This window comes from Phanerochaete carnosa (assembly GCF_000300595.1).
Source record: "Phanerochaete carnosa HHB-10118-sp unplaced genomic scaffold PHACAscaffold_1, whole genome shotgun sequence".
Taxonomy (NCBI): Eukaryota; Fungi; Basidiomycota; class Agaricomycetes; order Polyporales; family Phanerochaetaceae; genus Phanerochaete; species Phanerochaete carnosa.
Genome location: NW_006767628.1, coordinates 4157035 through 4171274, shown reverse-complemented (window position 1 = coordinate 4171274; position 14240 = coordinate 4157035). Strand labels below are relative to the sequence as shown.

The 14240-nt window shown below is 54.9% G+C and overlaps 7 protein-coding genes across 7 annotated transcripts; 5 read left to right on the top strand and 2 right to left on the bottom strand.

Annotated features, from left to right (window-relative positions):
- Positions 1 to 82: 82 nt before the first annotated feature.
- PHACADRAFT_135052 (uncharacterized protein) lies at positions 83 to 2935 on the top strand (the record flags this gene model as incomplete). The annotated part of the gene is made up of 12 exons (XM_007390770.1): positions 83 to 226; positions 280 to 360; positions 420 to 531; positions 584 to 792; positions 842 to 946; positions 997 to 1186; positions 1243 to 1478; positions 1527 to 1617; positions 1668 to 1742; positions 1793 to 2446; positions 2514 to 2615; positions 2668 to 2935. The coding sequence occupies 12 exons, from the start codon at positions 83 to 85 to the stop codon at positions 2775 to 2777; spliced, it is 2109 nt and encodes a 702-aa protein (XP_007390832.1). The 3' UTR covers positions 2778 to 2935.
- Positions 2936 to 3099: 164 nt separating this feature from the next.
- PHACADRAFT_247984 (uncharacterized protein) lies at positions 3100 to 3805 on the top strand. The gene is made up of 4 exons (XM_007390769.1): positions 3100 to 3148; positions 3203 to 3275; positions 3337 to 3448; positions 3508 to 3805. Exons 2-4 carry the CDS (start codon positions 3218 to 3220, stop codon positions 3560 to 3562), a joined length of 225 nt encoding a protein of 74 aa, XP_007390831.1. The 5' UTR covers positions 3100 to 3148; positions 3203 to 3217; the 3' UTR covers positions 3563 to 3805.
- An 8-nt stretch (positions 3806 to 3813) lies between these two features.
- Positions 3814 to 6883, bottom strand: PHACADRAFT_247982 (uncharacterized protein). Its single transcript, XM_007390768.1, has 2 exons — positions 5632 to 6883; positions 3814 to 5577 (listed from the first exon to the last, which is right to left on the bottom strand). Exons 1-2 carry the CDS (start codon positions 6742 to 6744, stop codon positions 3964 to 3966), a joined length of 2727 nt encoding a protein of 908 aa, XP_007390830.1. The 5' UTR covers positions 6745 to 6883; the 3' UTR covers positions 3814 to 3963.
- Positions 6884 to 7476: 593 nt separating this feature from the next.
- Positions 7477 to 8569, bottom strand: PHACADRAFT_24615 (uncharacterized protein; the record flags this gene model as incomplete). The annotated part of the gene is made up of 4 exons (XM_007389537.1): positions 7477 to 7691; positions 7742 to 8107; positions 8170 to 8224; positions 8273 to 8569. The coding sequence occupies 4 exons, from the start codon at positions 8567 to 8569 to the stop codon at positions 7477 to 7479; spliced, it is 933 nt and encodes a 310-aa protein (XP_007389599.1).
- Positions 8570 to 8711: 142 nt separating this feature from the next.
- PHACADRAFT_156662 (uncharacterized protein) lies at positions 8712 to 9238 on the top strand (the record flags this gene model as incomplete). The annotated part of the gene is made up of 6 exons (XM_007390767.1): positions 8712 to 8714; positions 8765 to 8807; positions 8862 to 8885; positions 8945 to 8966; positions 9018 to 9141; positions 9194 to 9238. The coding sequence occupies 6 exons, from the start codon at positions 8712 to 8714 to the stop codon at positions 9236 to 9238; spliced, it is 261 nt and encodes an 86-aa protein (XP_007390829.1).
- A 729-nt stretch (positions 9239 to 9967) lies between these two features.
- PHACADRAFT_190581 (uncharacterized protein) lies at positions 9968 to 12191 on the top strand (the record flags this gene model as incomplete). The annotated part of the gene is made up of 4 exons (XM_007390766.1): positions 9968 to 10350; positions 10402 to 10671; positions 10731 to 11828; positions 11876 to 12191. 4 exons carry the CDS (start codon positions 9968 to 9970, stop codon positions 12189 to 12191), a joined length of 2067 nt encoding a protein of 688 aa, XP_007390828.1.
- A 371-nt stretch (positions 12192 to 12562) lies between these two features.
- On the top strand, positions 12563 to 14182 carry PHACADRAFT_247978 (uncharacterized protein). Its single transcript, XM_007390765.1, is given in 5 exon segments — positions 12563 to 12778; positions 12794 to 12799; positions 12900 to 13000; positions 13054 to 13344; positions 13397 to 14182. 5 exon segments carry the CDS (start codon positions 12607 to 12609, stop codon positions 13985 to 13987), a joined length of 1161 nt encoding a protein of 386 aa, XP_007390827.1. The 5' UTR covers positions 12563 to 12606; the 3' UTR covers positions 13988 to 14182.
- The last annotated feature ends 58 nt before the right edge of the window (positions 14183 to 14240 follow it).

The following is a 14240-nucleotide window of genomic DNA, read 5'->3' as shown; positions in this document are numbered from 1 at the left end:
GTTGAGCAGACCCGCGATGGCGGGAGACGCCCATAAAGCGTACTGTACGAGCGCCCGGTGCGCTCTCGCAGTCATCGCCGTCATGGCTGCTGCCCCAGTCGCGTCGACGTCCACCTCACAGGATACTGTTCAGACATCGAGACAGACAAAAGTTGAAGAGCAGCCGCTGGATATTACAGTGCTGAAGGAGCTCGCGAGAAAAGCTCTGGTTGATGCGCTCAACTCTGTGCGTAATGGCAGCGGAAGGAATTCGCGGCATACTCATTTGTGAGGGCATAGGTTAATGGCGTGAAGACACTTGTTCTGGATAATTCTTTGGCTGGACCACTAGGACTCATCACGGAAGTAGCCTTGCTAAAGGTACGCAGTGCACATACGCTTGTATTGGACGCATAAGAATGACCATGGAAGCATCGTAGCATCATGGTGTAGACAAGATGTTCTGGCTAGAGCCTGGTCCGCTCTCCGCAACCACTACAAACGTAGTGTATCTTTGCCGGCCAAAGATCAACTTCGTGAGAATCATAGCAGGTAAGTCCAATTCCACCTTAACTTCCAAACGGAGCGTGACGGCATGTGCAAGACCAGATTAAACGGCATACCCGGGAGGGTCAGAAGCACAACTATACTCTGTTCTTGGTCCCGCGGACATCAACGCTTGTGTCTCGTATATTGGAAGAGGAGGGGGTACTTGGCGAAATCACAGTCTCCGCGTACAATCTGCAGTTTATCCCTCTCGCGGAAGATGTCGTGTCGCTCGAACATGATAGCGCATTCAGGGAGATCTGGGCAGTACGTGTACTCAGCAAAGGGTTGCTGACCGAACTGATTACATATCCAGGACGGTGATGAGACTGTGTTATATAATTCCATGCTCGCGTTCATGACCATGCAAAGTTTATACGGTGTCTTCCCTCGAGTAATTGCAAAGGGTGACCATGCTTCAGTATGTGTACACAATTTTCTCGGAGAAATTAAGCTGACTTGATGGTCCAGCGACTAGCCAAATTACTATCAAAAAATCTCGAGACGAGTACACCGGACAATGCAAACAACATGCTAGGAACAATGTCAGACAAGTTGGATTCACTGATAATCATCGACCGGAGAGTGGATATGATCACTCCTTTGCTCACACAGCTGACATACGAGGGTCTCATCGACGAAGTCATCGGGATTAGGAATTGTGAGTACATAATCTGCCTTTGCTGGCAATGAGCTAGACAACATGCTCGCATGTAGCGCATGTCGAGCTCCCGGTATCGCTTTTGACTACGCCCGGCGCTCCAAACCAAGCTGCAGGATCTTCGACGACACCCCAACCCCAAGCAGGCACTTCGCTAGCGCGAGAGAAGAAGAAGAAACACCACCTGACGACGGCGACTGATCCGCTACTTGGAGAGCTCCGCGATCTGAACTTCTCTGCTGTGGGCAAGAAGCTCAATCAGGTGGCGAGACGGTTGGACGAAGACTACAAGGTATTTCAGGTCCGCATGGCGGAGTACGCTTGTCTGACATGTCGGTAGCTCAGGCATCAGGCGAAGACTGTGGCGCAGATAAAAGACTTTGTCGGAAAGCTTGGGGGCCTACAGAGCGAGCACCAAACCTTGAGACTCCGTGGGTTGAGGAGAGTCCTTCGTATTAGAAGAATCACTGATCCGGCGCAGATACTGGGTTATCGGAGATGCTGGTCCCTCATACGAGGACAGACATCTTCAACAGATCGCTCGAGATCCAACAGAGTACGCATATTCCCTGTTGGCCCCTCAGCTCGCTGACCCTCACAGTACAGACCTCCTTGCGTCCTACGATATCAACGGCCAAATCTCCGCGATCGAGGAGCTAATAACTCAGGAGGCGGACATACAGACCGTCCTAAGGCTGTTATGTCTTGCTAGCATCGTGACCGGTGGTATCAAGGCGAAAGTACTTGAGAACATCAAACGAGAGATACTGCAAGCATATGGATATAACTACCTCCCCCTGCTGCTTACGCTAGCATCCCCGCCTTTGTCGGCACTGTTGCCCAGCCCTCTACCGACGTCCGCGCCGCCGTCTGTCGCGGCGTCAAAGTACCCATACACGAACCTGCGGAAGCAGCTACGCCTCCTCATCGAAGATGCGGACCCACTGGAAGAGCTCGAGAACGACATTAGCTACGTGTACTCCGGGTACGCACCCATTAGCGTTCGGTTGATCCAGTGCGTGGCCCAGAAGGGGGGTGTTCTGAGCAACCCCGCTGGGGAGAAAGACAAGAAGGTTGCCGGTGACGACACCAAGGCTGGAAAGGGGAAGGATGCAGCTCCGCCGAAGGTCCAGGCCCACCCAATCGTGGGCTGGAAGGGCTTTGAAGACGTGGTCGCCACCATCCCGGGCGCGGCGGTCGACATTGTGCAGAAGATCCCAGGCTCGCAGGACGGGGCAGGGCCTGCTGTTTCTACCCTGCGTGAGTGATCTGCATGTGTCGTGTGCGACATCAGGGTGTTGCTCATCCAGGGACGGCTGCTGTGCAGTGCTTCCGAAGGAACAGTCGACGACGACGGTGGTCTTCTTCTTGGGAGGATGCACATATACGGAGATCGCCGCGCTCCGGTGGGTTGGGAGGCAGAATATTGGTGCGTGTGCCCTGACGCCGTTTGAGCTGGACTAAGGTCGGGCGACGCACAGGTCGAAGGATACTGGTGGCGACGACGGGGATCGTGAGCGGGAAGAGCATGGTGGAGAGTCTGGCAGACGGCGGGGCGGTCGCTGCAGGCCCATCCGAGGTCGGTATCTAGACGTCGGTCGTGTGTGTCTGTATGGATTCGAATATTTCGACGTGTCACGCGCTCTGCGGAGACGGGTCTAGGCCTCTGTGACGTGACGTCGACGCGACGCGTTTGTTTGGCAACGGTGACAACACTCTCACGGGCGAGGACCCCAGGGGCAGCCCGCGTGGCTCCTCTCGCCCAGCGCGGTCTGCAGTGCTCGAGGTCCTGATGACGGAAGGGGACTCTATCGGGGTTGACGTTGATTTGGGCGAGCTGCTGTCACTCGTTCAGCGTCGCGCTTAGGCTATAAGGAAGTCACCCCTCAACATGTCTCGCCTTTTCTCTCCCTCCTCCCACCATCTCCCGCCGAAACACCCCTTGCCGTCATCCAGCCAGAGGTACGCCCGCCTCGCCCGCCGTTGCCAGGACGTCGCTGACCGCCCCCACCACAGCCCTGCACAACCAGCATGGTGACCACGACCACCAAGACCGCCAACGGTGGCGCGACCGCGCAGACCAAGAAGCGTGAGTACCCCTATTCTGCCCCTCCTCCGACGTGTCCCGAACTCACACACGCGTGTTGCAGGCCGCGCCTCGGCCTCAGGAGGCAGGAAAAAGCTCACGCCCTTCAACAAATTCATGCAGACCGAGACCGCCCGCCTCAAAGAGGAAAAGCCCGAGCTTGACAACAAGGAAAGGTGCGCGTCTGCCACCCGCGCTCTGCCCCGCATACATGCACTCACCACGCTCCCACCAGGTTCAAGATGGTGATTGACAACTGGAACAAGCAGAAGGAAAAGGCAGCAGCGTGACCCTGTGCGTCATTGCCGTCGCGTCTAGCCCGCGCACAGACCCCCGCCATTTTCTCCGAGAAGGGATATCTACTCGCGCCTTTTCTCCCGCCTTGACTTCTTTCGACTGAACAGTTGGCATTCTTGCTAGTTGTCTCATCCTATCTGGTTCCAAGCGTGTTCCTGTTTTCCGTGGCGTACGTGCTTATGATGCTGTATACTATTGCTAATTTCATTCGACCGTTGACATCACTGATCATTGTTGGGTTCGTAAACAAACAACAAAGTAACTATTTACTCGAGACGAAATCTATACAGGTGAGGGATCGGAGAGAGATACACAATTGGGAAGAGGATGTCGAGAATACAGTGGTCAGCCAGGGCAATAGCACTTACAATATTATACACGTCCACGAACGAAATTACATTATCGTACAACCCTCACTGCGATCAGCATTATCCAGTAGTGTTGGCGTCGCAGGTCCACTCGACCTCCGCCCGCTTGGAGACCACCAGCGGGCGCGCACGGGAGAAGGAGACACGGGCTCCGAAATGGAACTATTCCCTGATGTGTTGTTGGCTCGTCTCGAGCCCGCAAGCCGCTTCTTCTCTCGCGCAGCCTTGACAGCGTCGACGGTCTGCCACGAATAAAACGACTTGACGACGACACGGGCGGTATCGCATTCGTCCTGCCCGACACTAAGGCCTTCGTCGTCGCGGCCGTCGAGGTACGCGAGCTTGCGCGCATGCCACGACCGCCAGCCCATCCTCGGCCGCGTCTGCGGCGCGAGCTCCTTGATGGTATGCTCGCTGACGCTGCGACAGTCGATGACGACGACCTTCGCGTCGTGCGCCTTGCGGCTGCGCATCGTCTGCACGAACTCGCGGAGCACGAGGCCGGTCATGCGCGTGTTGTCCGCCTCAAGCGTGCGCAGCCGCGGGCATAGGCGGATGAGCTCCGTGAGCGCATCGCTCTCCACGCTGGCGTACGAGAGCACCAGGTGTGCGAGCGCGTGACCAGGCTCAGGGGTTAGAGGTGGCGCACCGCGGGGTGGAGAGGTGGGAGGCGGTGAAGGCGTGAGGGCCTGCAGGACCGCATCCGTGACCTCCGTGGCGTCCTCGAGATCGAGTCGACGGATGTAGGGGGTTGTGTTCAGGAGGCGCACGAGACCGTCGTCGCGGAGCTCGGGGCCAATGCCGGCAAGTTCGAGGAACTCGAGCTTGGGCACGGCGTGCGCGAGGTGCGAACATGCATGGTCGGTGAGGAGAACGCAGGAGGAGAGGTTAAGGTGACGCAGGCTGGTAACCCGGCGCCAGTACCGGTTCGGGTCGGAAGGGTCGCGACCTGCTTCGCGGGCACTGAGGTGAACAGCCCGAAGAGTGGCCGAGTCTCTTTCGTTGCAGGCAACGAAAGCCTCGATAGCGGAGTTGTGAACCGTCGTGTAGCTTAGGTCGAGCACCTCGAGGAATGGAGCCGCGCGACCGAGTGCAGTCATCATGTCGTCGTTAACACCTTTCAAACCGGACAATCTCAGCTCCTTCAGATTGATTCGCTCCCCTCGTCCGACTGCTGCCGCAGCAGCAAAACGAATGCCTTCTGCATCCAAGCTGTGGCACCTACTCAGATCCAAGGCAACAAGCCGAGGACAGTGAGCCGCTAAGACCTCAACTGTCGCGTTTGTTACCGCGAGCTGTCCCCGGAGGTACAGCCTCTGAAGACGAGGGGAACGAAGGAGAATATGATGTAGCGATCGAGTTGTGAGCGAATAGCACCCTTGGAGGCTGATATGGGTCAAGTTGGTGTGAGGGAGGCCAGCACCAGAAAGCGCGGGTTGCACAGCAAGGTGTTGGGAGATGTCTATGAAAGTCGAAGGGCAAAGGGCACCATGACCGGAAAGGTCAAGGCCTCTTGCGAATCCACCGGCAGATTGAGCGAGCTGGACAACGACATCCGATGGGAGCTTGGGGAAAGAGCGAAGATCCAGCTTCGACCAGAGCTGTCCGTCAAGCACCAGTTGCCGCCACGAGCGAGAGACCTAGGAAAGATAGTATCATTAGTTGCGCAAAAATGGTGTTCGGTATATACCTACCCTGCTCAGTCTGAACAGCTCCCTGATGCCCTTTTCTCTGCCGATCCACTTGTGGCGTGAAGACGATGCCTTGTGCACTGTCCACTTGCCGTCTGCAGTGCGTTTCTCAAAATCTGTTTGATGAAGGTCGACGACTGAGAGGAGAATCTGGAGCTTCAGCTCGTGCGGCAGGAGATCCTCAAAATAGGAATCATTCTCCTTTGTCGGTTCCTCGTAAAGGTCCGCAGGTGCCAGCGGAACGATGTCGTCGAAGTTGAAGGTAGGCAGTGGTAAAGGAGACGAATATGCGCGGCCCTTCGTGCGCATAGGGACCGCACTCCGCGTGCTTCGCTGAGAATCAACTACTCCCCAGACGGAGTTTGTCTCGACAATGGGAGAAGCCAGAGGACTGCGCGATTGCACGTCGCGAGACCATGGTACGACGCAGCTGCCGGGACCTAGATACTGCAAATTCGTGAGGTCTGCAGTGACCGAAGGGTCGACAACGATGTTGTCTAGGTCAGCAGAGAGTGCTCGAGGACCAGTCGGAGGGCTCTTCTTAAACAAGAGCTTGCGAGCCAAGGTGCCCGGTGCCCCCTTAGAGGTCGCGAACTTGACCTTCATCTTCGGCAGTGAAGGCGTCGACAGCGATCGCAATGAATGACGTGATACACTGGAGATGGTGCGCCGGCGCGACGCTCCCGTATCGGAGGCCTGTAGCAATGCCGGTGTGCTCGGAGCACTCGCGCCGTTGGACGCCCTACCCACAGGCGATGCCGACTCGGAACTCGATTTGGCACCGCTCATCGACGAATAGCTCGAGCCGTAGGATGACGAACCCGCCATCGACGACCATTCTGTCTCGTATGAAAAGCGCGTGGAGGAAAAGGACAGTGGTGGGAGAGTAGGAGGGAGCTCTCGACCTTTGCCCTTCTCAGCGGCTGCTTCATCAAGCTCCTCATCTGCAGGGACGTGGATGATGCCTTCTACATCGCCCAAGACAGCGGGCTGCGATGGAGGAAAAGCGTAGGATAATCGGGAATCGTACCTAGAACCAGAAGAGCTCGATCCCGCAAAAGACAGGGAGAAGACGTCTGGCTCACGCCGAGCGTCCCCCGTCAGTGGAATAGACATTGGCTCGGAGACTGCGGCGACTGCAGCTCGCTTGCCTTTCGCTTCTGGAGCAGTCGGCGCGCTCATTGCCCTGAACAGCGGGGTATTGTCGAGGTCAAAGCGAGCTCGAACAATGTGGTCTGAGGTCAATAAGTAGGGCGTTCCGGCCCCCCTTGCGGAATCCTCGAGGAGCGAAAGCGGCTCGAAACGTTCATTACAATCAAAATCGAACAACGGACCGCCGTTATCGATGCCGCGCGTATGGCTCATGGCGAGAGGGAGTGAAATCAGGCCGAGAAGACGCAGCGATAGGTAGTGAGGTCAAGGAAGCAGAGCAGAAGGATGTGGCGAAACATGCAAATTAGGCCGAGTGGGTCAGGCGAGCGGCGAGACAGCGTCGGTCGAGGTTAGCATGATAGTCGTCCGCGTCAGGAGGCGAGCAGAGCCGTCTGCAAATGTGAGATCGAATACTGTCTGACCACAGCCGAGCACCACCCCGCGGAGGGCCGGTCAGGCGACTCGGACATATCATCCTGTTTCCCACGCTTACTCATTCACTAACCTCACCGACGTCAGCCAGGACACCAGTGGGCAAGGTTTGTGCTGAGACATTAATTGCTCAAAGGGCGTAGAATCGCAATAATCCAGTGCTCGGATACAGTGCTACGAAGAGACAGGTGCCTTGAGTCGAGATGGAACGTCCGATAAGCAAGCATAATCAGGCGTAGCCTGAGCAGAAAGGTACAGAACGGGTTAGCTCGCGGTGCATGCGTTCATAGCCGCCACCTGCTTGGCTTTCTTCCGTGCTTTTTTCTGTGCAGTGCGCTTCTTCGTCTTAGCAGAAGTCGCGTCGGACCCTGTTTGCGGGGTGCCAGACCTAGAGGTGCCTGGCGTATCAATGTCACTAACGGTGGGGGACGACTTCGCACTTCTTTTCGCTGGGGGATCCTCAGACTCATCGTCATAACCTAGAGAGATCATTCATATTGGTAAACTGGGATCCTGGTGAATCGCTTACCAGCGAATGGATCTGCTATTAGTCGTTGGCGTTTTTGACCGGCTGCGGGATCCACAACAATGGCAACTTCATCGGTAGCGCGTTGTTTACCCTTGCTCTTTCTCGGGTTGCTGCTCTTCCCGGACGCGTCGCTTTCGGCATCGTCGATCACCTTCAGGTCGTCTTCTTCCTCATCGTCCATGTCCTTCAGCTCTTTTTCGTATTCAGCACGAGCGACCATTTTACTAGTGATCTTTACAGGCACACGGACGTCGTTGCGCTGAATGGATGTCCCTTCGTCTTGACCTGGGGGTCTTCCAACTTTCACCTGTGCTATGGCATGCTTGATAAATCGGTTTGCCACCCCCTTGTCAATGGCCATTCTCTCTGTAGATGTTTTTTTAATCTTCGTAACTGATAAGTTTGTAAATTGTGACCACAAGACGTACGCTTCGTTGGGTCTTCTGCATTTTTTATCTTGTCGAAGTACTGGCGCACTCGGTCCTACCAGTACATGTCGGTAAAGTACTAGTTTAGAACATGGAGACATACCAATTCTTGAACAACATGATGAGTCTTAGGGTCCACCCCTCTTGTCTTGAGATAGACTTCGGCAAAGACACTTGAGACCTGTGTTCTGTATAAAGGCGTGATCGACGCACTGAAAATCAGGTCGTACACCAGGTAAGGCAGTGCGACCTGCAGCTTTGCTTGCTGGATCTTCTCCAAGCCGACCACTGCCTCTGGCAGTGTTTGCGCGAACAAGGGCTCTAGTTTCGCTTCGAGCTCGTCCAGAGAGGCATCTAAAGCCCGTATTTTAGCGGAGACCTTGCTGGTGCTCGCTGACATTTCGCGAAATGATCCCAAAACCTCTATTAGTAGTTCAAAGAGCGAGTATTATCTCGCGAGACCGGAACGACGAAGGTTGTACACGAAGGTCGAAGGACAAGCGCGAGAAGCAAGCGCGCTTGCGGCGGAGCACAACTTTACCATGGTACGTCCACCATGCCACTTTCAGAATAATCATGCCTACGTCTTTCACAGTCTTCTGAACTCAGGTACACAGCGAATACGCAACTAGAGCATCGTGAGTAGCTTTTGGATGTACTCGTTCAAGCGCTTTACTGATCTACTTCGTCAGTTCATGCTCGGTATACGGGTACTGGTGCGTGATGCTTGAGCTGCGTGCTACTTAACATGTACTGAAGCTCACATGTGCTCAAGGACACGCCGACTTGACTAAATAGTAAGTCACAGCTCGATTTCTTGCAGTGTCAACCATTGATTACCTCCTTAGCGAATGGTTGACCCACCAACACCGTGACACGCTCTCTTCGATCGTCGGCCATCCTCCATTGATGTCTTACCTGGCTATTGCTGACGGAGAAGCTATTGGGCGCGTTAAGTTTGAAATGACCGAAGTGCGTGCTCGTCGCAGATGTCGCGGGAATCTGGTCTGAGCTTTGCCTATAGCGTATGCTGCAGCCATGCGGCCCCCCTCCTGCCAAAGACGACTAATGTTCCACATCTATGTGCCTTCTTTCTTTGTGAGGACTCAAGCACTCCGGCGGCTTTCGTAGAATTCTGTTTTGGTCCGTGCTCGTGATGTGGCTCGATGTATGTCTGCTCGCCCTAATTCCATTTCGGTTCAGCCGAGAGGCGACCTCACAGTGGTCCAAACTTCAGGTGCTTGTTGCAAAGCTTGAGTGGGACGCCATTGCTTGGTGGAATGTCGAACTACGCGGTCATCTGAACGTGTTGGCAGACGTTGGCCGATTTGCCTTGTTGGAAATGGGAGCGCGTCCAGTGGTCAGCCAAATTTTGAGGATGTTGGTGCTGACAGACTCCATGGGTGCTCGGCTACCCCACCCTGACTATACATATCTGACCTACGGTCCTCGTGCCAGCCATCTTCACGTTTGGCATATGCAAGGTCACGTCTTTGTCCTTTGTTCTTTGTCCTCGTCACGTTAAGCTACCAGAAATCTTGCACTCGTGTGCATCATGAACAAAGCCACACAACACGGCCCGCTTCTTCAACCACTTTCTTCTCGGGACGCCAATACATCTCGCCTCTGGCAACCAACCGTTTCGCGCGATACTTCTTATTTTTTCGCTTCTTCCCCTTCTTCGCAAGGCTTCTTATCCGGCGATATGCGGCGACCCAGCATTATTTCATCTCCCCGTGTAAACGAGGCATTTGGCAACAGTCTGGATGTCGAAGCTCTCGGTGCCGCTCCGCGCAAGATGTCGACCGATAGCACGCAGGCAGCAGCGCCTAGTTCCCTCTGTGTCCCAAATATTGATAAGCCCCTTCCTCCACGCCCGGACTCGAGCCTGTCGCACAGGGGGCCACCCACCCCCGACCTCTATGGAAGTTGCGAATCCGACGAGTCGGTGAAGTCGGAATCGCCACCATGGACGCCGGCGGCGGCACAACAACTCGCGCTATGTGGCGACTCTGAGGCCGAATCTAAACGCAGTTCAATCAGCTCGCTGGTACTCGAAGATTCGGACTTGAAGCTTCGTGAACCTGTGCAGCTCGCAGTTGAAGGCATTACGCACCACCATCCCCTCGCCCGCGATGCGGTGTCATACATACAGTCGTACTCTGATATATCTCTCCAAAGGTGGGCTTAAGATATGCATCTACTGCCGCTGGAACACTGATTTCTTCTCAGTGACTATTACACCCACGAACTGCTGAGCCAGTTGAAACTTGAAGAGTCTCCAACATTTCACAACCTTCGCGACCTCTTCGTCATGTACCCCAACGAAGCATTAGAGATACTTGATTTGGGCTGCGGTCGTGGTCTGTGGGCCGTAGAGACAGCAGCTGGATGGAAAGACGTTCACATTACCGCGTTTGACATCGTCGATCTCGGTAGACCGGCTCGCGAGTGGATGTCTCCTCCTGTCGCTGCGCGCATCACTTGGAAGCAGGGCAACTTGTATGTATTCGATGTCTTGACTCCAATGACAAGTGCAAACTCACCATGTAACCTCACAGCCTTACAGACAGGTTGCCATTCAATGATGCGGCTTTCCACTTCGTTCGTATGTCATGTCTATCGTCCGCCATCCCACTGGGATGCTGGCCCCCTCTTCTCAAGGAGATAAAGCGGATACTCATGCCAGGTGGTCGGCTCGAACTCATCGACGACGAGATCCTCTTTCCGGAGGTTCAGCCACCACCTCCAGATATCCCTTCTCAGCATACTCCGAACGTCAGGCAGCGCTCGATTGGTAGCCTCTTTGACGACACCGAAGACGACACGGACGACGCTGGATACGGCGTGACGTCGCCTCAGATAACTAGGCCCGCCTTTAGCCGCTCTCCTACGTCGCCCAACTTCAAGTCTCCTAAATCAGGGAGACTCACTTTGCAGCGTTCACCAGCCTCGTACTCTGGAGGCCGTAGACATGCTCTGAATCACGCAGTCGCAGGCATCAGTGACGAGCTTGGCTTTGACCCCTGGGAGTTCCACGGTCCGCCTCCTTTGACCTTTAAAGAACGAGCGACGAACGCGAAGGACATGGAGACTATCTTCTTGCGCATACTTAAGGAGAACAAGATCTATCCCCATCCGCACAAATTCCTGAAGGAGATGCTGGTCGAAGTCTTCGGAGAACACAAGGCTAACTGCACGCATCATTTTGAGATTGTCTTGCCCACTACCGATGCCATCTTTGAGCAGTCGTTGCTGCAGCCTGTGGCGCAAAGCAGCCTCCATCCCGGCACCCAATCGCAAACGCCGCAGAAGGACAGCCCTAGTATCGACGAACGATCGACCACGCGCCCGACAGGAACCCTTCCAAAGGCTATGCGCGTTCTTGGCGAGACCGTGCCGTGGGTCACAAGCCCTCTCATCAAAGAAACCTTCGCGAAGTCTCAGAGATATCAGCCGCCGGGATTCGTCGTTCTTCCGAACAACGTGTTCGTGCCGTGCGAGCCGGAAGTGCTCGAGATGCATGCTTGCAAGAATGTGCATCTCGTTCTGTCCAGCAAGCAGGCACTGTCACATTCCATTCGCGAGCAGTACGCGAGGCACGGAGGACCTACTGTGTCCGAGGATGAGTTCGACCACCTAATGCTCCTCTACGATGAGTGAGTGCTATTGTGGTGACCTGTCGCGTCGCTGATACCTATGTCAGGTTCAAACGTACTCGTCTGGGCTGGCCAAACCGCGCCTTTGGTACAGACGAGGAAGATGTGCCTCCACAACTGACTTCCGCCACTAAACAGAAATTCGGCCCCCACGGCACCATCTTTAGTCGACGCCGTGCCCAGTCGACTGCACAGCCCCGTCCGTGGGCTTCGATGCACGCCTTGCTCAGACCGCTCGCCAGCCACGAACTGCTGCCCGTACGGACCATACGAGTCTTTCAGGGGATCAAGCCAAACAAGAGCGTCCCTACGTTGGTGCCGCTGCCCGCCTTCAAGAAGGCTCCGGACACTCCAAGTGTCTGAGCTCATCTTGTTTTGTTTGATTGAGTGTGATGGTGATCTTCATATTTGTAATCACTTGCGCTGCATTCATGTACAAGTTTCCGTTCATATGCACCAGTGTAGCCCATCCCACTGTAGCGTACTTATTGACCAGCACGTAGGACTATTTTGTTGCAATACCAATAGTACACGCCCTTTTCATACTCGGTCTCCGTTCGCCAGATCATGAAATGGCTCTGTCTATCGGTCGTGAGTCGCCGGGTCTGGGTCAGAGGCGCACTTTCTAGGAGGCACGCGGCCATGCTGAGGTAAGACGCAGCAGGCACTGCTCGGCAGATTGGCCGCGTACTTAGCTCTCTCTACCACACTGTCTCTGGCTTCCAACATCCTCAGTAACCACAACAGCACTGCTCTACTTGACAGCTTGATACTTCACATGTCACAAACGTTCGTCAAGTCATTTACGCACCTCAAGGACCGCCCGCATGCAGATCGCGCACTGCCCATGCTGCAACGGGTGGCCTCCCTCGTGAAGCCCATCATGCGGAAGCACGAATGGGTTCTCCCTGTCCTCTCAGAGTTCTTCCCAGAGTCCCCTAATCTTGTTGGTGAGTAATTTGCCTCGCTCAAAAGGCATGGGAAGGTGGCCACACTGACGAGTGTTCTAGGACTCAGTGAGTTATAGCCTTACGAAACCACGGCCTCTTCACTGATGAGGAACACCACTAGATATCAATGCAGGTCAGAAGATCCTTCTCCGTTTGAGACCTGCACACTCCCCAGACGCTTTCTATGAAGAAGAAGATGCAGTCCACACCATGCTTCACGAGGTGCGTGTCCACTCTCGACCTATTGATTACACGTTGCCTCACGCGACTCTCAGCTTACGCACAATGTTCACGGGCCTCATGACGAGAAGTTCTATAAACTTTTGTCCGAGCTCGAAGACGAATATGAGGCTCTGAAGCGGTCAGGGTATGCTGGAGAAGGATTCCACACTCCAGGTCGCCGCCTTGGCGAGAACATCTCACATGACTTACCCCCTCATATCGCCCGTGCTCGGGCATTAGAAGCAGCTGAAAAGAGACGAAGAATTGGTAACATGCTAGGCGGAGCACGCCGCCTTGGAGGTGCTCCGCGTCGAGACCTTACCCCTCGCGAGCTGGCTGCTCAGGTGAGTTCAGGCCACTCATTCGTTCGACACCACAACACTGACATCATCGTAGGCGGCAGAGCATAGGGTGCGAGACGAGAAAGCATGCGGTTCTGGTGACCTCGCGTGGAAAGAGGCCGAGAAGGCCGCTCGTGAGAGCGTAGAAGATGAAGTCATAGATCTCACAGCGGATTCTGACTCGGATGTAATCATTGTCGACGAGCCGACTCCGACGGGCGGCGTATCTAAGATTGTGCAAGCTTCCCCCAGGAAGCCTAGCAAAGGCACATCGCGGCCTCCCGCCAGAACGATCAAGAGCTCTTCGCCTGCTGGCCTGCGGATGCGGCAGCCCTCTTCTGTACGGTCGGCCTCTGCGTCAAAAACCAGAACACCTCCGCCCTCCCCAATGGTCAGCAGGGTAGGCTCTACAGCGAAGCGACGCACGTTGTCAGAAGACTCGTGGAGCTGTCCGCGTTGCACGCTCATCAACGAGCCGCTGGCTTTACAATGTATGGCGTGTCTGCTTCTTCGTCCGATGGAACAACCTCAGCAGTCTGTGGGCTGGACATGCGTCAAGTGCGGAGAACAAGACATGCCTCATGATTTCTGGTCTTGTCGTTTATGCGGGAGTGTCAAGACTGACAGCTGTGTACCTGCGAACTAATGCTAGATTCTGCACGACTGAGTTCCATTTGAAGATGACGTATACCAGTTTTGCGTAGTCCATGGACTCTGTTCGGCTAGACAGATTGTACAATAGGTTACATATCTACTCTATACCCGGTCGGTCAGGTCTTGTACTTAGTTGGAATACCTTGACAATTTGGTCTGGAATCGAGTCACCAAAATCTGAAATGCCCCAGAACATCCTCGTATCTGCCAGAGTCACTTGCAGCTGTTCCACTAAAAGTACATCA

What these genes read in the sequence shown, in the direction of transcription:
- PHACADRAFT_247984 (XM_007390769.1), top strand. Translation starts at nt 3,218, where the DNA reads ATGGTGACCACGACCACCAAGACCGCCAACGGTGGCGCGACCGCGCAG. An exon ending in GACCGCGCAGACCAAGAAGC is followed by an intron (nt 3,276 to 3,336) that starts GTGAGTACCCCT and finishes CGCGTGTTGCAG; the next exon opens with GCCGCGCCTCGGCCTCAGGA. An exon ending in GAGCTTGACAACAAGGAAAG is followed by an intron (nt 3,449 to 3,507) that starts GTGCGCGTCTGC and finishes CGCTCCCACCAG; the next exon opens with GTTCAAGATGGTGATTGACA.
- PHACADRAFT_247982 (XM_007390768.1), bottom strand. Translation starts at nt 6,744, where the DNA reads ATGTCTATTCCACTGACGGGGGACGCTCGGCGTGAGCCAGACGTCTTC. An exon ending in AGCTGTTCAGACTGAGCAGG is followed by an intron (nt 5,578 to 5,631) that starts GTAGGTATATAC and finishes TATCTTTCCTAG; the next exon opens with GTCTCTCGCTCGTGGCGGCA.
- PHACADRAFT_247978 (XM_007390765.1), top strand. Translation starts at nt 12,607, where the DNA reads ATGTCACAAACGTTCGTCAAGTCATTTACGCACCTCAAGGACCGCCCG. An exon ending in TCCACACCATGCTTCACGAG is followed by an intron (nt 13,001 to 13,053) that starts GTGCGTGTCCAC and finishes CGCGACTCTCAG; the next exon opens with CTTACGCACAATGTTCACGG. An exon ending in CTCGCGAGCTGGCTGCTCAG is followed by an intron (nt 13,345 to 13,396) that starts GTGAGTTCAGGC and finishes ACATCATCGTAG; the next exon opens with GCGGCAGAGCATAGGGTGCG.